The sequence below is a fragment of the Tenrec ecaudatus genome, chromosome 7 (genome assembly GCF_050624435.1).
Source record: "Tenrec ecaudatus isolate mTenEca1 chromosome 7, mTenEca1.hap1, whole genome shotgun sequence".
In the NCBI taxonomy this organism is placed as follows: domain Eukaryota; kingdom Metazoa; phylum Chordata; class Mammalia; order Afrosoricida; family Tenrecidae; genus Tenrec; species Tenrec ecaudatus.
Window position 1 is genome coordinate 15,808,803 of NC_134536.1, and position 21,919 is coordinate 15,830,721.

Sequence of the window (21,919 nt, forward strand, 5' to 3'; positions counted from 1 at the left end):
TACTGGCTTACAAAACTGCGTGTGACCCAATGGACGATGACTGCCTGGTAAGCTGTGTGCTTGTGGCTTTGTGCGACCCCTAGGTGTAGGGGCCAACACACACACAAGCCGGAATTTAACACAAGAATTTAGCATCTCCGGATCCCTCCCCTCCCCCCACCCGCCTCTATCCCCTTCTTCCCCATCACTCCCCCACAGCAGGCCGCCTGCCCAGCTTGAAGGCTCAGGCTCTCACGGGCAGATTCTGACGTGTGCGGACAGGGCCGTAGTGGGTGGGCGGGCGTTCTCCTGGCTGTCAGAAGTCTCCCATGACTGAAGGGACGTTTCCAAATAAATTCCTCAGTCAGTTCTAAAAGAAATGATTGCCTTTCCCACCCCCTTTTTCCTCCATGGGCACGTCTTAAAACGAAAATGTCTTCGCCCCTCCAAAAGTCAAACACATCTGCATAGGTCAGTATGTACGATGCTGATCTTCCAGGGCTCGACTGCAAATGTGCATCGATGGCACCCCAAAACACAACTCTGCCTCGCCGCCTTTCAAAGGGTGACTACAGAAGGCAATGGCTGCTGGATCCTTAATGTTCATGAAGTCTCTTTGCTGTTACAGTTGTATATAGAAATCTAAAGGATTTTTAAAAAATCATTTGCACTTTTTCACTGCATGCTGAAGCTCCCAAAGGCAAAATTTGTGCGAGGCAGACAATCGAGAGACCAGACTGTACGATCAAGCCTTTGAAACAGATTAGTTTCTGATAACAATAATAATCATAGACTAATACAGAATTCACATTTATCTAAGGAGTGAAAATGAGAGTATAAAATCTTGCCTTTGGCACTACAGATTTATGAGTGTGTGTCTGTGTGTGTGTGTGTGTGTCTAGTAAATGGAAGAACATGGTTTCACTTTTTGAAAAAAAAAAAGAGGCAGATTCTTATAGAGGAAGTCAAGTTATGCTCCATATTATATACATTCTAGGGAAATATGTCCTGATTATATAGTGAATGCAGTTTGAAATATTTTGCTTTTTATGTAAATGAATAATTCCACATAAAATACCACCTCGAAGGGTTTCTAAGCATTCCTGGTGGCTATGAGTTGGGTTGTTAACTGCAAGGTCAGCTGCTCTCCAGGAGCTACGAGTCGGCACGGACCTCCTGCCTGTAAGTTAGGAGAGTTACTGTCTTGGGAACACACAGGGACCGTCGTTCTCCCCTGTCCTGTAGGGTCACTAAGAGTCAGCAGGGCCCTGTGGCACTGATCGGTTTGGAGAGGAGTTTCATTAGTGGTTGTTGATAACAAGAATTCTCTCTGCTTTAATGGATGAAACAGCATATACTGACTTCATTGGAACGGAGGAGTGTATGTTTCCTTGAGCTTTAACTTGCACTTGTTTTGCTATTGTTGCTGTTGTTGTTGTGTGCTGCCAGGTGGGCTTTTACTTAGAGTGGGCCCCATGTGACTGCGGAGAAATGCCCTCCTAGGGCTTCCTTTGCTGGTGTCTTCAGAGAAACAGATCGGCGAGTCTTCCTCCCCCACGGTCGCTGGTGGGTTTGAACCACCAACCTTTGGGTTAGAAGCCAAACACTTAACCACCGTGGCACCACAGCTCCTTAAGCAATTATGTGGACCACTGCAAATAGCTCGATTACTTGCAGACACAATGTCAAGTGGGAATCAACTTCAGAATGAGACGGGCCGCTCGCTCTGACATCATGGCGTATGGCAAGAACCTGTTTCTAAAATACAGGCTGAAAGCAACCATTGAGCAAAGGTCACAGGCCACACCAACCCACTGCTGGCCACTTGATTCTGACCCACGGGGATCCTGGTTCGAAGCCTCTGTGGCAGCAGGTGACATCTTACTCCTGGTGAGCAGCTGGGGGCTTCAACCCAGTACACTTTGGGTTCTCAGCGGAGCACTTTGTGGTGTGGCCCCAGGACGCCCAATGGGCACGGGTACTTCGGTTAGTATAAGCAGCGCGGGCGTAGCACAACTGGCCCTGAAAATGGAGTTGAAAATCAAATTTCAAAGAAAGTGATAAGCGATTTAGTACTTAAGGTAAAAAAATAAATAAACAAATCCCAGCATGCTCTCTTCTCACTGTGGAATAAAGAGTTAAAAGGTGGTCGGCTGGATTAACTGTTGAAAACAAAGCTGCAGGTCTGTGGGGTGCAGGTCCCTGTTCTGGAGTGCCGGAGCTTAGCAAATATTTCTGTTACTGGACTGAATGATTGATTGATGATTGATTGATTGATTTTTGGATTTGGGGAATGGAAGTCATTTATCTCAGAAGCAGAAGCTAGGAGGAGAGAATATACAATGCCATAATTAAAAAAATAAATAAATAAAACACCCTACATTCACCCTTAATTCTGTGTCCACTGTTCAGTTTCTTTCTTTTAATATTTCTGACTTAGCCAAAGTATTTCTAGGTGTGTTCTCTCACACTCTTCAATTTGCCCGGCTCCCCAGTGGTGCAAGTTTTAAGCGCTCAGCTGTTGGTGGCTCAAACCCCCAGCCACTCCATGGGAGGAAGACGTGGCAGTCTGCTTCTGTAAAGATGACAGCCCGGGAAACTGTGGGATCAGTTCTCTTCCGTCCCAAAGGGCTGCGAAGGGTCAGAATTGACTTGACGGCAATGGGTTTCGTTAACGGAGCTTTCCAGATGTCATAAATCTGGTCTGAGACTTCTCCTGCATCCAAGAGAGCCAACTCATGGTTCAAGGTCTTTCCTAGCGGTGTGTGTATCAGTTCGTTGCACACTGTTACAGCTCCTTTTATCTGCACGCCTGTGCCTTGCGAATGAAGCGCACCGTGTTCCCTCACAGGAGCTGCAGAGAGACATTGAGAAGCACAGCACGGGTGTCGCCTCGGTCCTCAACCTGTGTGAGGTCCTGCTGCACGACTGCGACGCGTGTGCCACGGACGCCGAATGCGACTCCATCCAGCAGGCGACACGAAACCTGGACCGGCGATGGAGGAACATCTGTGCCATGTCTATGGAAAGGAGGCTCAAGTAAGCTGGGACTTTGAAAGACGTAGGGACGAGAGCAGCAGGGGCGGTGCTGGCTCACCAGCTGGTTTTAGTTACAGTACCCGAGAGTCTTGGTTCCCCCAGCGGGCAGGCTTCCGTTGGTTGGGACACTAAGCTAGTACAGGCAGCCCATCTGTATGCCAGGCTGAGTTAGGGCTGACTTAGCAGCTTAGATAGAAGTCAGAAAAATGCCAAGCCTGTCCTTGCCAGATGAGTAGAAGATGACCGGATTGGGAGCTATGGAAGGGGAATCTATTGAAGAGAAATTGTATTGATTTGAAGTCTCTTAAGAAAGACAATGATAAAAAAAAGAGTGATGCATTACAAAATTATTATAAGGACTGACGCCCCCAGGTTGCCTTTTCTGGTAAAGTCTGGAAAAGGTAATAAGGGGACTTCTAAATCTTTACAGCGAAGGGGCTTAAGTGGAGAGCAAATGTTTTGAGAATGATGAGGGCAATGAATGTACAAACGTGCTTTACGCAATTGATGTGTGCATGGATAAGAGTTGAATGAGCCCCTAATAAAATGATTAAAAAACAAACAAAACTGCATGGTGAAATGGAAGTGTGGGCCCTTCCCCAACTGGGGAAGAGGAGAGGGCAGACAAAGATGAGGCACAGATCCGGCCGTGCTAAGGCTGTCCTAGTGTCAAGCTTTCCTCAGGAAGAGAGCGCATCGCGCCCCTGAGGTAATGAGCCTCTTCACCTGGAGTGGAGCGGAAAGTGGCCGTTACTGCCCATTGCACGCCGTGTGGTGGGGAAGGAGAGGAACTGGCGATCTTACAACCCAGGAAGAGAACGATGGGCCGGGGAAAGTTCTGTTGACCAACTGGGTCATGTGCATAGCGGGCGTGGGAACTTTTTTCTTCTACAAGTGACGCCAATAAATGTTTTGTTTTTTAAGATAATGGGCTATTTCCACAACTTTTTTGGAAAGCCTCTCTGGTTTCGTTGTACTTTCTTAGGTTGATGTTTGGGCAGGTTTGCTCCGTGTTGGCCTTAGGTGTTTTTTCCAGCCTCCGTGTTATGTCATCAAACCTTGGCCTGAGCATTAACTCTAAACATGGGGTGGTCTGCCTGAGCTCCCTTGTACGTGTCCAGGACAGCTCAGATTGTGTGCTTATCATCTCTTTGACTCGTTCCAAGTCCAGAGCTTCAGGACATGTTTCTAGTTTAAAAAAAAAACAAAAAAAAATAAACAGCTGTTTTAGTTTATCTCTAACAGTTGTCTCTTTTTCTCTCTGGTCAAATGTAGCTCCAGGCACAGCCATTGTTTGGCACAACGGTGGCCTGTTTGGGTACCCTTAATCCTGCTGCAGACATCAGGCAGCGTTCTGGAGCGCAAACAAGCCCCAAACAATCCTCACTCTGTTCTTTCCCTCCCTGTCTCAGAATTGAAGAGACATGGCGATTGTGGCAGAAGTTCCTGGATGACTACTCTCGCTTTGAAGATTGGCTGAAGATCTCCGAAAGGACAGCTGCCTTCCCCAGCTCTTCGGGAGTGCTCTACACTGTCGCCAAGGAAGAACTCAAGAAATTCGAGGTGATTTATAATTCCAAGGAACGAATCCTCATTCCCTGATTAACTGTGAACGTCGCCAGCTGGAAGACGTCCTAAGTCAGAAACGGACTGTTGGCCCCCACAGCATTTGCTAAGACAGCTGAGCGTAGCCATCTTACGATTTCATCAACGGGCCAGAAGAAGGGAGGGAAGTTGTGATTTAAAATGATAGGGAATTACAAATGCAGCCCTGGTTTTGAGCCCAGGACCTGATAGTTTTTGGATTTGACGTTCCGAGTCTGCTCAGTTCCCCAAACAGACATTTCCCTTCAGAGTTGCTGTGTGTGCATAGGTGGCCTGGAAAGTCACAGGACGCTCTCCCCAGATGCAACACCTTGGGCACGCCCCCCCCCCTTTTTTTCAACGGAGCATGATTTGTATTTTACTAAGCTGAGTTCTGTGAAGGTAACTAGCAGCTTCGGGTGAGAGGGCCTTTCACAAATGGTGGTCCTTTGGCTTTTGTTTTTCTTGATGGACACTGAACCGATGGTGGATTTGTAGGAAATGACACATTTGAGGAGGGTATGCATAAAACCCTTTAATGGAGTCATCCGTCCCCCCCCATCCCCCCACCCCTAGGGAGGAGATCAGAAATAGTGCGCATTCCAAACTACACCGCATTCAGCATGCAGGTGGGAGCAAACCCGTCATCTGTCCATTTCTACTCGTGACCCACCATGCTCGGGCCAACTAGCACACACCCCGAGACGCAGTTGTTCACCACTTTCTCACGGGTTTCTTGATCCTGTCCTTGAGTCGCCTTGACTCAGTGATTGGGCCCCGAGTGGAAGTAGACTCTTGTTGGACGTTGTTATCTGCCCTGCTGGGATGGCGCGTCTTCTGTTCTCCTTCACCCTGGGATGTGAACAGCAGGAGCCTTTGCTGAGAGTCCCTCACGGGCACCTGTCTGTTCGGTCACAGGCCTTCCAGCGACAGGTCCACGAGAGCCTGACCCAGCTGGAACTGATCAACAAGCAGTACCGTCGCCTGGCCCGGGAGAACCGCACAGATTCCACCTGCAGCCTGAAACAGATGGTCCATGATGGCAACCAGCGGTGGGACAGCCTGCAGAAGAGGGTCACCTCCATCCTGCGCAGACTCAAGGTATCCGAGGTGCCGGGTGGTTCACAAGATGGGGTTGGGCCCTATGCACACAGAATTAGGATGCGTTCCGTGGTTCTGGAAGGTGGCGATGATGGTTGGAGTGGGATCCGGGGGATGATCTGGTGAAGCATTGCAGGGTTCTCGCTGCTTGTGGAGAAAATGGCTTTCCAGAAGCATTGCAGTAGGTCTACACCTTCTCAGTATGTTGATTTGGGCTCTTTTGCTATTTTCTATGCACACCCAGCATTTCATTGGTCAGCGTGAGGAGTTCGAGACCGCTCGGGACAACATTCTGGTCTGGCTCACAGAGATGGATTTGCAACTCACGAATATCGAGCATTTTTCCGAATGTGATGTGCAAGCAAAAATAAAACAGCTCAAGGTAACTGATACATTGTGTCTCAAAGCACTCAGGCCCAAGGGAGTCTGAAAAGGACCTCACTTGTAGATCTTTTTTGGTGCAGAGCATGTTGCAATTCTCTATTCTTATTATCACTTAGGATTACAAAAAAAAAAGGTTTTTTTTTTCAGAAAATATCCTAACAAAAAACTCACTGTCATTGAGTCAATTCTGACTCAGGGTCCCTATAGAACGGGGCAGAACTGCCCCTGTCAGTATCTGAGACTGTAAGTTCTTCCTGAGAGTAGAAAGCCCCATCTTTCTCCCACAGAAGGGCAGGTCTTCTTGAACTGCTGACCCCGAAGATCACAGCCCAACTCCTTACCGTGCCGCCACCAGTGCTCCAAGTGTCACTCAGCAGGGGCTGCAAAGAGTTGGTGGGGAAATTCCATGCTCTTGCAATTCCATTTTCCACAAACTTTTATATAATAAGTGAAATGTCACCAACAGTGTTTTCCTAACTTCATGAGAAGGAGTTCTCATGGGGGAGTGATTATGGGTTGGGTGTTCACCTCAAGGTCCCCGTCCTCAAAAATCACCAGTCGCTCTGTGGGAGAAAGATGGGGCTTCCCACTCCCATTACAATTGCAGTGTCAGAAACTCACAGGGGCAGTTCTACCCTGTCCCGTAGAGTGGCTATGAGTAGGCATCAGCTCGATGACCATGAGATGTTGCTGATGATGAACTGAATGAGACGGTACACTTCTTATTGTACATGGTAAATAAAATCTCACAAATATTAAGGGTTCAAGTAGAATGTTTTGAGAATGATGATGACAACAAATGTGCTTGACACAATAGATGGGTGTATGGATTGTGATAAGAATTGTACAAACCCCCAATAAAATGATTTTTAAAAAACTCACAAATAGCATTTTTTTTCTGACATAAGAAGACAGAGCCATGTGGTACCTACGCCCAGCCCATGTGCCCAATAAGAAATGACATGCGATGTGTGCTACGCAGGCTTTCCAGCGGGAGATCTCACTCAACCACAGCAAGATCGAGCAGATCATCGCCCAAGGAGAGCAGCTGATCGAGAAGAGCGAGCCCTTGGACGCAGCCGTCATCGAGGAGGAGCTGGATGAGCTCCGCCGCTACTGCCAGGAGGTCTTTGGGCGTGTGGACAGATACCATAAGAAACTGATTCGACTGCCTGTACGTATCACTCTTGTTGGTCGCAGTGAATGAATTCTGTGCAGACGGGTAGCTTCCCACGGCAGGTACGGGTCAGAGTCCAGAGTCTGTCAGCAGAGTGCCGGATGCATAGCCCCTCTCTCTCATATATTCACGGCTTTGGGGACCTTGTGATGGCGACTCTCTTGACTCAGTTCCTTAAATAGCATTTCGTCACCAGGCCAGTTGCCATACACTTGGTCGCAGTCATGGCAGTGCTCTCCATGGTCCGGGTGAAACTATGCTCTCCTTGTTGGGTGTTTGCTTTTGCTTCCAGCCCTGTATGGGGATTCGAGGTATGGGAGGTATCCAGCGCAGGTCATCAGTTTGGCTGTATCAATGGGACACGTCCATTCCATTTCACCTCATTCAATGTAATCCCTTCCATGTGACAACTCCATAGGGGTTTCCTGGTGGGCTTTGGAGGGGCAGATTGGTCTTCCTAGAAGGCCTCTGGAGGATTCAAACTGCCCACCTTCTGTGTGGCAGCTGAGGTATGTCCTCCACTCGCACCACTCTGGACACTCTCATTTAGTGACCAGACCTCCCACCTAGCAAAGCTTGCTTCGAGTAGCGAGTGAATATATGGAAAGAGCTATGAAGAATTCCTGGCGCCTATCTCTTATGAGGGAGCCCTGGGGTCGCCTTGGTTACATGGTGGGTTGCTAACCTCGAGGGGAGCAATGAAAACCACCAGCCATTCCATAGGAGGAAGGTGGGGCTCTAGGCAAAGAGCCACACCTTAGACAACCCACCGGGGCAGTCCTACCCTGTCCTACAGGTTCACCGTGAGTCAGAATGGACTCAATGGTTTCTTTTCTTTTCTCGCTCATGGGAGGTGAGGAAACCTCTGGGAGGAAACAAGCAGGTGACTGTGAGGGACACAAGCAGTCTCTCGATTAGTGAGATCAGAGTTAAGCCAAAAAAATTTTTATGTTTCTCTAATTTCAATTCTGAATTTTCTATATCGAGGCAGACTTGTCACGATCGCTTTCCCCCGTTACACCCCCTGTGTAGAAGGGTTAAGATTAGCATGGCCGTTTGGGGTGGTCACGTACGTTTCGTGTGCATGGCAGAAGATAAGGAGGACAGTTGAGGTTTTACAGGGTGGTGCTGATGGTCATCCCATTGGGCTGCTGGCCCAAAGGCGGGGGACTTGGGCCCCTGGAGAGGTGGCTTGGAAGAAAGATCTGTCATCTAGGGCCCCAAAGCCAGCCACTGAAAACCCAGGAGCACAGTTCTCCGGACTCAGGGCCACCAGGAGTCAGAATCCCCCCCTTCAGTACCTCCTCTGAGCGAACCACAGGTCAACCCAAGACCGGGATGTGGCTTTTCCCAGTACTCCCACCCTGTCAGGGCAGTGCTGAGCTGGTACACATCCAGGTGTCATACGTCGTAGTGGGGAGATTCCCATTCATGTTTCCCGTGAACTTTAATGTGATCCTGACCTAGTTAGGCCTGCGGCCCAGACAAGCTTGCCCCCCCCCCCACCCACCCACCCCCGGACACTGGAGTAACAGGGCTGGCTTGAACTGATTCCTAGCTACCTGACGGTGAGCAGGACCTCTCTGACCGAGAGCTGGAGCAAGATGACTCGGCGGCCCTCTCGGACCTCCACTGGCGAGACCCGTCAGCAGAAGGTGCCCTTTCTCCCCAGCCCTCCTCCAACCCCTCGCTCTCCCTGGCCCAGCCTCTGCGCAGCGAGCGGTCCGGACGTGATACTCCGGCCAGCGTGGACTCCATCCCCCTGGAGTGGGATCATGACTATGACCTGAGTCGAAACCTGGAGTCGACCGTGTCCAGAACCCTGCACTCCGAGGAGGAAGAGGGCCAGGAAGACAAGGACTTCTACCTCCGGGGAGCTGTAGGCCTCTCAGGTAGGAAGCCCTCTCCCTGACTCCCCCTCCCCCACCCTCACCCCCAAGCCCATGAACCCTGAAAGGAAATCCCTGATCACCCAGAAGCATAAAGGCCACTGTCACTGACTCTCTTCCCCCTGCTCCCACCAGGGAGTATTAATTGATGATCAAGTATAACAGGTGGCACAGCCATTGATTGATCCCACTGGGAGGCTCTCGGGGACCACGGGGGGTAGGGGTGGGGGTAGGGATGTAGTGTGCCCAGACCTGTGCCTGGCTCTTCAGGCACTGGTGGCGATTCATGGCAGGAAACGTTCTGCGAACAAGTCCAGGAGCACACTCTCATGAGCCACACACACCCCTTCTTTCCCTGGGAAAGTGCTGGGCCTCCCCCGGGACTCGGGGTTCCCAGGGCACTCAGCTGTCCTCCACTCAGACGGTGCTCTTCTTGCAGATGTAGTGATCCCTGAAAGCCCTGAGGCCTTTGTAAAACTCACAGAAAATGCCATCAGAAATGCCTCTGGTAGGCGCCCCAAGGCAGCCAGCCGCCCCTCTGCCCTCTTGGCACACCTGCAGCCCTCTACTGCTTGTGGCACACGCATGATGAGGGGCACCTTCCTCTCTTACTGCTTGACATGGGAGAGGTGCGGGGGCACGGGGGGAGCAGGCTCAGATGTCAGTACAGTGAAATGAAATTGCCTCCCAGCTTGTTAGGTGGGAACTGCACACACACAGACACACACACACACACACAGAGGACAAACCTGTGATAGCCCAGTGGTCTTGTAAAACTTGGAACTAAGGGTCTTCCGTGTCCATGCACGGCCGTTCAGTTTGGGGGAGGTGGTGGAACTGCCTTGGGTGGGGGGCCTGGGAGAGCCTCCCTCCTACCCTGCCTATGTGCTATCTGACACACACTCCAGATGGCCAGTCTAAGTCCAGGGCTGAGGCCAGGGGTGTTAGGATATGGGTTTTCATTGGAGTCAGGGTGATTTTATGATCGTCCTTCAACAAGTCTTCTCCCAAAAAAATAGCTTGACATGGATGCTGTAGCCCACAGTATCTCAAGCCTCACTCAGGTTTCCCCTTAAAGAAAATGATTTAATAGAAAAAAGAGTAAAACAAAAGTAAAAAACACCATACTGCTCTCGCGTCAATTCTGACTCCTGGTGACCCCATAGGACAGGGCTTCTGAGACAGTGACTCTGCAGGAGTGGAAAGCCCCGTCTTGCTCTGAACTGCTGGCCCCGTGGTTAGCGGCCCAAGTCTAACCCACTGCGCTACCAGGAAGGAGAAGAAGGGCCGAGCTGCTCACCAGGGCACAGGGCCAGTCGCCAGGCTGGGGGAGAGCGGGGTTGCGCTTTACCTCACCGGATTCTTAGTTTATATGCACGTGTCTGGTATATGTGGCAGAGAGAGGGGAAGTAAAGGAGCATGAACGAGGTAACAGTCGCTTGAGAGGTTCAGAGTAAAAGACATCTTCTGAGGGTTTCAAAAAAGCCTTTTTATCTCAACAAAAGGAAATTTAATAAAGCAGGCAATTATCTGTCTGCTTCTACTCTGTGCTAGCTCCATTCTAATCATCAGTGCCCTTAAGATATTTAGGCATATGTCTCCGCAAATACTGGTGCAAAGGTAGAGAGAGAGAGAGACAGTGAGAGACAGAGTCCCTGCGTAATGGATGGTTAGTATATTTGAATGGGGACCAGAAGGTTTGGGGTTCAGGCCCACCCAGAGGCACGTGGGAAGGAAGGTCTGGTGATCTCCTTCCACAGAATCAGACAAAGCAAAGACTCTCCACATTTCAGTTCCACGCAGACACCCCCTTGGGTCTCCAGAGTTGAAGTCAACCTGACAGCGATGGGGGAGAAATGGCCCTACCTGTCAGAGATGACCTAATGCTGAGATGGGAAAAGAGCCAGGTGTGCCCAGCTGAGATAAACCCTGCCTCCAGAGTAGCTGGAATCCTAGACCTTAGCTGTCTCTTTATTCCATCTTGTAGTTTAAATGTCACCATTGTGGTTGGACACCTTTGAACGAGCCCAGGGGTTACAGAGAACTGCCTGCATAGCATTGTCGCGACTGTCATCTTTACAGAAATAGATTGCCAGGCCTTTCTCACGTGGCACTGCTGAACGGGTTCACTTCACCACCTTTTGTGGCTGGTGGCTGAGCGTGTCACCATTGACCCAACAAGGTGCCGTGGATTTTAAATGAAGCAAGTCATTCCTAGTTTGAGATCTTCCCACACATATTGTCCTACACAAAGTGAATGATGGAGCCATAGGGACCTTAAAATTAAAAAGTAATAAAGCCAAACTCACTGCTGCCACTGAGTCACTTCTGACTGCTAGAAACTCTACAGGACAGAGTGAAACTGCCTCTGTAGGTCTCTGAGACCGTGGCTCTTTACGGGAGTTAAAAGTCTCATCATTCTCCTTTGGCCCAGCTGGTGGTTTCAAACCACAGACCTTTGGGTTAGCTGCCCAATGTGTCACCACTATACCACTAGGGCAACTCTATGGGGGCCTTCTGTGGCAAGAAATAATAATTGCAGGACTCATCTTCCTCTGCTCCAGATGAGGCTTCCAGAATGACTGACAAGGACCTAGGTCCTTCCTAGGTACTGGGGAGGGGCAGTTTCTACTCTGGGTTTTTAGACAAGACTCTCACAGCTTGGCGCAGTCAGATCAGTGAGGGTAAAAGAGAAGGGCCGGCTCCTCTGAGCCTGTCCAGGACAGTGGACAAGTCCCTCTGAAGCCTCAGGGGGCAGGGGCTGCAGGGAGCTGATCTCCCCTCTAGGCTTTGTGCAGATACTTCTAACCCTCAGCACGTCACTGTCACCACTCTGCTTGCTTTGTAATGACCCTCACACATGACACTCCTATGCTGCCCTAGCTGAGATAACCTCTCCAGCTCAGCCTGCACCTTCACCCTGGCAGAAGGCTGGGGTAAAGTTTCCCTGGTTGCCACCACAGGGGGCCACAGCGCCTTGGAGTCTCAGATCCAACAACTGGACAAAGCCCTGGATGACAGTCACTTCCGGATGCAGCAGACCGAAAATATCATCCGAAGCAAGACTCCCACGGGACCAGAGCTGGATGCCAGCTATAAAGGCTATGTGAGTACCCTAAGGCCCCCCGGTGACAGCAGTGTGCCCGAAAACCACAGCTCCGTGACAAAGCACCATCTGTCCAGAGGACTCAGGGAGATCCCTGAACGCCGTGCCCCTGAGCTCATGGACACAGAGGGCTAACACAAAGCTCTGTGATTAAATTACCTTGTGGGGCCGTGGGTGTGTAATTTATAGGTGCAGGCCTCGGTCTCAAGGCCAGCCCGTTCCTTTGCACGGAGCGCTTGAGAAAATTGGTCTGGTGGAGACCAACGAAGGCCTTGGGATCCCAAAAGTCATTAGGCATTTTCCCAACGTCAATTAATGACGGTTCAATTAAACCCTTCCTTGGAGAGGCAAGTTTTAGCTAATGGCTTACTGACATGTACTATTTTTTTATTTGTTTGTCTGGTTTTGCTCAGAGTTTTTTTTTGGTTCACCCAGTGACCTTGGGGATGTTTCTAACCTCTGTTTTTCATCCGTTCATTTTTATTTGAGAACAAGAAAGAAAACCATTCTGAATTACAGGAGGGGTGTGGGAAAAAGATAGCAACCAGGAAGTATGTATGATCAGCAGTAGTCCCTCAGCAGCTACTGGCAAATTGGGAATAACTCTGTTCACATGGCTCTGATCACAGAACCAGACATTGGTCCCCATGAGGCACAGGTTCTTTAACACCTACTCTAGGCAAGAGAATTTTAAAGAAGGTCCCTTTCCTGCCTCACAGCTGCCTTGCACACCCCAAACTGCTAAGTAAAAGGAAAGCAAAATCGTTGGTTTTGTTTATTGCCATCAAGTTGACTTTGACCCAGAGTGACCTTATGTGCTGCAGAAAGAAACATTGGTGCCTCCTCCCCGCAGCCCCCCACCCCCATCACCACCTCCCACACATGCACTGTGCCTGAACGCACTGTAGCTGTCGCCCTAAGGTTTGCATTGGCTTACTCGCAGAAATAGGTCACCTGGCCTTTCTTCCTCATATGCCTGAGCCTGGAGACTCCACGGAAACCTGTCCTCCAGGGGTAACGCTGCTGGTATTTGAAATACTGGGGGCCTAGCTTCTAGCACCACAGCAACAGACTGACACCACCACAGCGAGACAAACTGACAGGCCTGTGGTGGTGGGCCTCTGGAAAATCAATTCCCCCCTCACTTGAATCACCACTCCCACCTACTGCCTTTTGAAAGGAGGGGTGGGAACTCTTCAATCTACATGAAGGAGCTTCAAAAACTCATGGGGGAATGCGATTAAAAGATAGTGGCATTTCCCCACCAACTTTTTGAAGTTTCCTCTTATAGGGTGCAGTGGGTTACACCTTGGGTTGCTAACTGGAAGGTCAACAGTTCGAAACCACCAGCTGTTCCGTGAAAGAAAGGTGAGGCTTTTTAGTCCAATAGAGTCACGGTCCTGGCAACCTACAGGGCAGTTCTACTCTGATCTCTAGGGGCACCTTCAGTCGGAATCCACTCGATGGCAGTGAGTTTGGGGGAGAGCCCTGGTGGTGTGGTGGGCGATGCATTGAGCTGCTAGCCACAACGTCAGAGGTTCGAAACCACCAGCCGCTCTGTGAAAGAGGGAAGAGACTATCTGCTCCTAAAGGGATTTAAAGTCTTGGTAAACTCAGCGGGACAGTTCCACTCTGTCGTATGGGGCAGCTTGTAGACCACAGCACAGCAACTGGATGGGGGTGAGTTTTTAATCAATCCCAAGTTCATGTGTGTCTAGTTTAGCCTGGTCTACTAACTTTGAACAAGCAACACTTGCCTTTGTAAAAGGATAATATGGATGGTGTTATGAGCCTGGCGTGCCGCTGAAGCTGTGCTTAACCTTAATCAGAAGTAATCAAGGTAGCTTAAAGACATCTGGACTTGTTAAGGATTTAAAACAGATTGTGATGCTCAGCGTTACAGGAGTAGCTGCAAAGAATTTGTTCTTTCAATCTATGGTTACTGTGGCTGATGACATTAAAAAATACATGTTAGAAGCTTTTTCATTGGTGTTAGAAATTAGCCCCTCAATACCTCCTATTCACTGCCATCGACCCTGCAGGATGGGGTAGGTGCCCCGTCGGAGTCTCGAAGACCCTATTTGTTTACCAGAGGACAAAGCCCCGCCTTTCTCCTAGTTGATACCCATTAAAGGACTTATGTTTTCTCATGTAACATCTGGCCTACGTATTGCTTGATGGTTTTCAGTATCTTAATTTTTTAAGGCAAAAAAAATTTCCCTGTGAGATTTGTGGTAATATTGCATTTTTTCCTACATGAATCTGTTATTATCTGCGGTCACATGATTGTGGTTCCCCCATTTTGGAGCCGGGATAAGAAAGCGGGAAGAGCTTGTCCCCAGTTCTCTGTGGCATTGTTGCCAGAGGGCTCTGAGGTTTCAACCCAGGTCCAGTTACTTTGTTTCGATATGGGCAGTGAAGAGCAATGTGGAGGTCCTTTCTCACCAGCCAAGTGCATCTCTCAGGATTATGTCTCGAATGGGCGAACCAACCCTCGGGGTAGCGAGATGGTTTTTCACTGTGAGCTCACTCAAACACGGCCCGGTGCCTGCCCCGCAGCTGGGAGGAGGCTTTTCTCAGAAGCTCCTGCATGGGGGAGGGCTGGGGGCACATGGGGACCCATGCTTGTTGTCTGAGCAGATGAGACTGCTGGGGGAGTGCAGTGGCAGCGTGGACTCGGTGAGGAGGCTGGGCCACCAGCTCAAGGAGGAAGAGGACAATTTCCCTGGCTTCGTTAACCTGGACTGCACCGAAACCCAAACAGCCGGTGAGTGGGCAGCGTCCGTGCAGAAAGGAGAGTCTGAGGACCAGGAGGCACTGTGCTCCGCTCCGGGACTCAGTGCCCGAGCGCTGCTGCAGCAGAAGTGCCCCCAGTGGGTGACCGTGAAGGGCAGGTGTGCTCGCTCACAGCTCTGGGGGAAAGAGCTCCAAGTCAGGGTCTTGGCTGTAACCGCTCCATCCTTGCAGGTAGTCGTGGGTTTCTCGTGAGCCTTTGGCTAATAGATGATCCTCACTTCTCAGTGACCTCTGTCTTCCTGTGGGAGGGGATGTGCCTGTGGCCACCCTGCTCCTCTGAGTGATCAGCTCAGAAGTGATTAGGTTTGGGCTCCATCGCACACTGACGCAATCTCAGACGATGAAGTGACCACATCCCACTGGACTGCTTTGTGGAAAGTGATTGTACTGCATAGCACAAAGCAATGAAGCAATCTGCTAACCCAAGACCCAATGGTTGAACCCCGATAGCAGCCGGACACGTGCTTGCCTGCGTCACTGGGAAGGGAAGCAGAGGCTGGCCACGTGAACACATGAACTTAGCCATCACACACGGCTGAGGCTCTTTCTCTGCTCTGTCTGGAGAACCTTTGTCCGTCTTACAGTGATCTCCAGGAGAGACAGAGAGGAAGGTGAAGGGTTGTGTAGGTTTCCGGCCCATGTCCTGCTTGCTTTGGTGCACTGTCTGTCAGTGTATGGGGCCAGGCCCTTCATAGATATGGGTATCACAGATCTCAGTGCCCTGCTATAGACTAGAAGCAAGAATTGGATGATATCTTCAGACCCATCACTGTTTCTTGCTCTGTAAAGCAATTTATAGCAGTGGCTCTCAATCTGTGGGTCTCAACCCCTTTGGGGGGGTCAAACCCCCTTTCACGAGGGTGGCCCAATTCACAACAGTAGCAAAATTACAGTTATGAAGTAGCAATGAAAATAGTTTTATGGCCACCACAACCTGAGGCATTAGGGAGGTTGAGAACCACTGCTTTAGAGGGTTAAGTCCTACAGAACTTAAACACACACACACACACACACACACACAAACCCCTCCACGCCATTATAAATGCAAATAGGAGAAATGGAATCATGACGCTGTGAACTACAGGTGCCAACTGTTGATATGCCCAGCAGAATTCCTTTTATGTCCTCCCCCCACCCCCACCCCCTATGTTCTTTAAAGTTAGCCACCCATCTGGGTGTTTGGAGAGGGCACCTGACTATTCTGTGCTCATCTTGCCAGGTGTGATCGACCGCTGGGAGCTCCTCCAGGCCCAGGCAATGAGCAAGGAGCTTAGAATGAAACAGAACCTCCAGAAATGGCAGCAGTTCAACTCGGACTTGAACAACATCTGGGCCTGGCTGGGCGAGACGGAGGAGGAGCTGGAGCAGCTGCAGTGCCTGGAGCTGAGCACTGACATCCAGACCATGGAGCTCCAGATAAAGAAGCTCAAGGTAGCAGCCCTCTGCCTTTCCCATGGCCCTGAGCAAAGAGGGGCTCCCACGAAAGGGCTGCTGCTGGCCTTTTCACTCTTGTGTCCCAAATCAGAACACCAAACCTGTAGTCATGGAGTTGCGTGGTGACCCAGTGGGTTATAAAGTTGAAGTGCTCCCTGGGGCATTCATGGGTAAAGATTACCAGGGTTTTCTTTCAGTGCACCACTGGGTGGATTTGAACTACTAACCTTTAGGGCAATCGCCCAGAGCAAACCATCCAGACCCACCAGGGATGTGTGTTTGTTGCACAGGAACAGCTAAAGGCCCATCGAAATGAAAAAGAATGGCACCCTGTTCCCTAGATCAGGGAGTTATTAATACAGATGGAAGGCCAGAAAGTTAGACTACATTCTAGAACTTTCCTCCTATGTCAGCAATCCCATGTAGTGCAATGAGTTGGTATTTACGAAGTGGTTTATTGACATGTCATGAAACATCTAGGCGGCTCAGCGCCAGCTTTGACCTATTTTCAAGAGAAACACAGATGAGGTAGGGCACCTGCAAACTTGTCTTCTTGGGCTGGGGAGGAATGCTCCCCAAGATTGAACCTGTGGTTTACCTGGGAGACCTGGTAAACTCCTTTGACCTGCTTATGTCATCAGAGCCTCTACAATTGGTGGTGGCAGTGGAAGAAGCAATTTTTACTGCGATGATCAATAGGAAGTAAAACAAAATGGCTGTGGGGGAGTGTGGTAAGCGTGGGCATCAATGGTTCAGTGGTAGCAGTCTCGAATTCCGTTCTGGAGATCCCCCTAGCACCTCATGGGTCAGTTGTGGCTCACAGGAGACTCATAATGACTCGTGTGGGTAGACTGCTGCACAGGTCTTGGAAGAATTTCTAGACTAAAGGAGGCGAGGAAGACAGGTCTGGTGGTGCTCTTCCAAATGGTGCTCTTCATACCCCTCCTGGGGATGGTGCCAGGTTTTGCTCTGCTCTGTTGCACATGAAGTCCACAACAACTGTGGTAAAGTACCTAGCATTGCACTTGACTTGGCTTTGGGTAGACGTAGATGATTTCACCGGGTGTCAGCCAGTCCGTCCCAATTCATGGCAATGCCGTGTGCAGTGCTGTAGAAAACTGTCAGATCCTGGACCATGCTCACTCTCATGACTATGTTTGAGCCACTGTCGTCAGCCCCTCTCATTGAGGGTCTCCCTCTTTTTCACTAACCAATCATGATGTCCTGCTGCACTAACGGGTCCTTCCCAATAATGTGAACAAAGCTGATGCGACAAAACTCTCACCATTCTCTCTTCTAAGGCACCTGCCGGGGTATATACTCAATTCTCTTTGCTAATCCCATCGTTCAAATGAATCAATTCCTTTTTGATCTTCCTTATCTATTCCCCAGCTATCCCAAGCATATAAGGTGATTTAAAATACCGTGGCTTGGGTCAGCTGCACTTCAAGGTGCACTGTTGCTTTTCAATACTTTCAAAAAGTCTTGGGCAGCAGATTTGCCCAACGCAAATGTTGATACCCTGACGGCTGCTTCCATGGGTAATCAAATATAGATTTAAGTAAAATGAAATCCTTGACAACTTTCCATTGATGATGGCCGGTGGTGACGATTTTTAATTTCTTTAAATGACGGTGTAATCCGTACCGAAGGCTGTAGTCTTTGATCTTCATCAGTGCTTCAAACCCTCTTCACTTTCAGCAAGCAAAGTGTGCCAGATAACTTCCCTTAACTCTGTTGTAAGATCTTAAGACTCCTTCTAGCCCTGCTACTACAAAGGCACGAATAAGTGAGGCTCTCCTGCAGCTGTCCAGCTATGGGCCGACAGCTTGGGTTCTCTTTAAGGCTCAGTTAGACCTAAATGCTCTCTGGAGAACTTCAAGATGTGCTCCTGCTCCGAATGCAGCTCCCAGACGGTCCAGCCTCGCCTCGGGGGTCAAGCGCGCTGTTTTTCTGTGTCAATGTTTTAGTGTAAGCGATCTATTTTGGGTAGCTGTTGCTGCCACTCACTCTTGGCTATTGTGTTGCTTTGCTTTGAAATTCCAAACCGAAAAACAAGTCTTTCCACAGATTCCCCAACAGTCACAACCCTACACAATAGTCCGGTACAACAGATCCACCCATTTCAGGAGCGAGCACTGAATAGGAAGTGCGATTTTTAAACCTAGCGATTATAAAATGTCATTTTCTCTGGAGTACCCAATTTTCTCCAGCTCTTCTCTCTGAGAAGAGCTCTGTGTTGCCAGTAGAGCCAAATTCCTTACAGAGTTGAAAGATTACAGGCAAGATTACTGTTGTTGTTGTTGTTGTAAGCAGATTTCCAGTTGGCTGGCACTCATGGCCACCTTGTATTCAACGGTATAAAATGTTACCCAGCTGGGCGTCATCTGCACAACCATTGGTTTCTGTGAGCCCATTGTGACAGCCGCTGTGAACTTCGAGCGCCTCCTCAACTAAAGCACCCATCATCCTACGATGCACGGGACAATATCATGTTGAGCTCCATGCGGTTTTTTGTTAGCTAAGTGTTCGGGATTAGATGATCTGAGCTTTCTTTCTTCCTTGCCTGTCTTAGCTCAGAAGTGCTGCTGAAACTTGTGAAGAGCTACCAGGGACCTTGCAGGTCTTTAAGATGCTGGGGGCTCAGCGTTCAGCTTCACAGCAACATGGAGACCACCGCAGTCCCACCAACTGAGGGATGGGGTCAGCGAGATTAAGGCAGGGTCGCCAGGCCTGCCAAGTTAGCCCCTCTAGCCACAAACTCAGCCTCTCTGTGCACCATCCTGAACCCTCCTACTTAGGTTTTCTTTAAATCCACCATTAGGATCGCTAAGCATCTCACCGTGGGGTTTCTTGACCGTTGGCGGTTGCTGTGGTTGAATTGTCACTTCAACATGTGAAGGGCCTATATGGAAGTGAAAAGTAAGGACGAGTGGGAAGCAGGGGAGGGCAGCTGAGAAAGTACAGGAACATGTGGACTGGATCATTGGAATTTCCAGGATGGCTCAACATACCTCCATCTGGGGACCCTACACCAGTCTCCAGGTAAGATCATCCTTGATCAGATCCTTGGAATTGAGCGCTGGTTCCTTTTTTTTTTTTTTCTTTAAATACACAAAGCTGACAATCAGCTGACTGCTTTTTGTAGCGTCAAAGTAAGTTAGGTAACTGATGAAATACTCCTTTCCGTCTCTTTCTCATGCCAGGAACAGAGCCTGTGACCCCAGCAGGCTTCTCAGGGTACGTCCACTCCCTTTGGTGTCTGTAGACATCTCAAGACTGGGGCCCTCAAGTCTTCCTTCTTAGCCAACTCTCCCCTTGATTCAAGTGTGCTCCAGTTTGAGGGCCCCTAGAGCCACTGGTTAAAAATGTAGGTGTCCTGCTTTGGAAACTGCCACCGGCTATGGCTGAGCATTCCCACAGGGGGTCAAGTTCATCTCACTCCCTACAGCATTGCACAGGCTCATCGTGGACTCCTGGGACTCTCCTCTTCCCCGTGGGTACTTATTGTTGTTCGTCTCTAGTTCTTAATTCTCATGCCTCAAAGATCATGGCAAGTATTCTGAAATCTTTCATGAGTTTTCCTGGTCCAAGTGCATTCTTAAAAAAAAAAAAAAAAAGGACTTTTGTGCAGATGTGTGTTGACATACATTTGAAGTTACAGAGGCTACTGTGTTCACACATCACCTTCTGTTGCCGGTTACTTCCTTCTGCACCATGTGCAGATCCACCTGTGTTGTCGTGTGTTCCTCTCTTCCATTCTGTCTATGTTGGTATGCTTCTCAATGCTGTGCACATCCCCCTCGCGGTGTACCTGTTATTACTCATTGCTATGGAGCCACTTTTGACTCATGACCATCCCCAAGTGCAGCGCGGAACTACTCCCTAGAGTGTTTGTAGCTGCAAGATTGGGCTCAAACCTAAGAACAATTGTGAGGATGGTGCAGGGCCGGCAGTGTTTTGCTCTGTCCTGCATAGGGTTTCTATGAGTTGGAAACAACTCAATGGCACCTAGCAACAACAACAACAGCAGCACAGAGTACAGGCGGGGACCTTGGTCAAGGCAGTGGCCAAGCTTTTCTTCTGAGGCACCCAGGGTGGAACTGAGCCTTTTTAGCTCACAGTTGAAGCCTTCACCCTTCATACCACCAGGGATCTTGCTAGTGCCAGTTATAGTCTTGGCAAAAGAGTGGTTTTTCAGACAGGCTGACATCCCAGGTCTCACCTCAAGGGTCCTAAACCCTTTGTAAAGATGGTTTTATGAAAACTGCCCTTGTTTGATCTCTTTCCCTTCTCGTTGCAGGAGCTGCAGAAAGCTCTGGACCACCGCAAGGCCATCATCCTCTCCATCAACCTGTGCAGCCCCGAGTTCACGCAGACAGACAGCGAGGAGAGCCGCCATCTGCAGGACCGCCTGTCCCAGATGAATGGGCGCTGGGAGCGTGTGTGCTCTTTGCTGGAGGAGTGGCGGGGTCTGCTTCAGGACGCGCTGATGCAGTGCCAGGTCTCTGTGCCACATAGCATGTCCAGTTTCGCTTACTCTGTGACTTGATTGAACCCACTTAGCAAACAGGTGGCCATCAAGTCAGTTCCAGGGCTTGGTAAACCCATGTATGTCGGAGTTTGCCCCCAGGGGTTTTCTATGGCTGATTATTCAGAAACAGACTGCCAGACCTTTCTTACGGGTCACCTCTGGGTAGATTCAAACTGCTGACCATTTACTTAAGCAGCTGAATGCATTGACCAGTTACACTGCTCAGGGACTCCGAGCAAGCAGACTTTGTGTTCAAACCTTTCTTTCCCTGTAGTGTCTCTCTATGCGGTCAGGGATCCAGCAGCTCCAGACTCTGTCTTCTTTTTAGCTCCAAGGACCCTGTCCCCACAAGTTTCTCTGAGACCCACCTCCCCTTCTTCCGCTTATTCATTATTTCATCATGCACATCTTTCCCGGGCACCGCACAGATGCTTGTTGAGCACCAAAGTGAGCACTGTAAACGTGTATCCATCCATTCTTACCATCATGTTGGCCGATGGCCCGGTCAATATTCTACTAAGCACTCCGGACCCCACATGGGTTTGTCCTTGAGCAGAGAAGGCAGCTAAGAAAAATCCAAGTAAATAATACACCAAGGCACTTCCAGCTTTTGACACCAATAGTAACTGAGAAAAGCCACTTTGGGAGAATGGTCGGAGGAGTCCTACAGTTCGCCGAGCTGCCGCTGGAAAGGGGCGTGCCTGGCGTGTTCTGGAAGCAGGAGTAGGATGCCAGTCTTTTCAGAAATCAAAGAAGCCAGTGTCAGTAGCAGCTTAGTATGTGACACGGGGAGGGAGCAGAAGGGTTGGAAGAGGATCAGCAACCCCATCGTGTTTCTGGTTCTGTGTCTCGGGGCCAGGAGTCTGGGCTGTAGTTTACCTGTCACAGGTATCCCT

General features: G+C 49.7%; 1 protein-coding gene across 4 annotated transcripts in view; it reads left to right on the forward strand.

Moving 5' to 3' along the window:
* The window catches only part of LOC142453242 (nesprin-1-like), a 190,129-nt gene that overhangs the window by 152,670 nt on the left and 15,540 nt on the right, over window positions 1–21,919 (forward strand). For 3 of the 4 annotated variants that reach the window (XM_075554360.1, XM_075554362.1, XM_075554361.1), the window contains 11 exons: window positions 2,831–3,018; window positions 4,431–4,581; window positions 5,521–5,703; window positions 5,948–6,085; window positions 7,070–7,261; window positions 8,823–9,156; window positions 9,593–9,661; window positions 12,117–12,259; window positions 14,900–15,026; window positions 16,275–16,486; window positions 20,793–20,993. In XM_075554360.1, the coding sequence (XP_075410475.1) occupies window positions 2,831–3,018; window positions 4,431–4,581; window positions 5,521–5,703; window positions 5,948–6,085; window positions 7,070–7,261; window positions 8,823–9,156; window positions 9,593–9,661; window positions 12,117–12,259; window positions 14,900–15,026; window positions 16,275–16,486; window positions 20,793–20,993 (1,938 nt within the window). The remainder of the gene's footprint in view (window positions 1–2,830; window positions 3,019–4,430; window positions 4,582–5,520; window positions 5,704–5,947; window positions 6,086–7,069; window positions 7,262–8,822; window positions 9,157–9,592; window positions 9,662–12,116; window positions 12,260–14,899; window positions 15,027–16,274; window positions 16,487–20,792; window positions 20,994–21,919) is intronic. The other variant, XM_075554363.1, reaches the window with a different exon arrangement.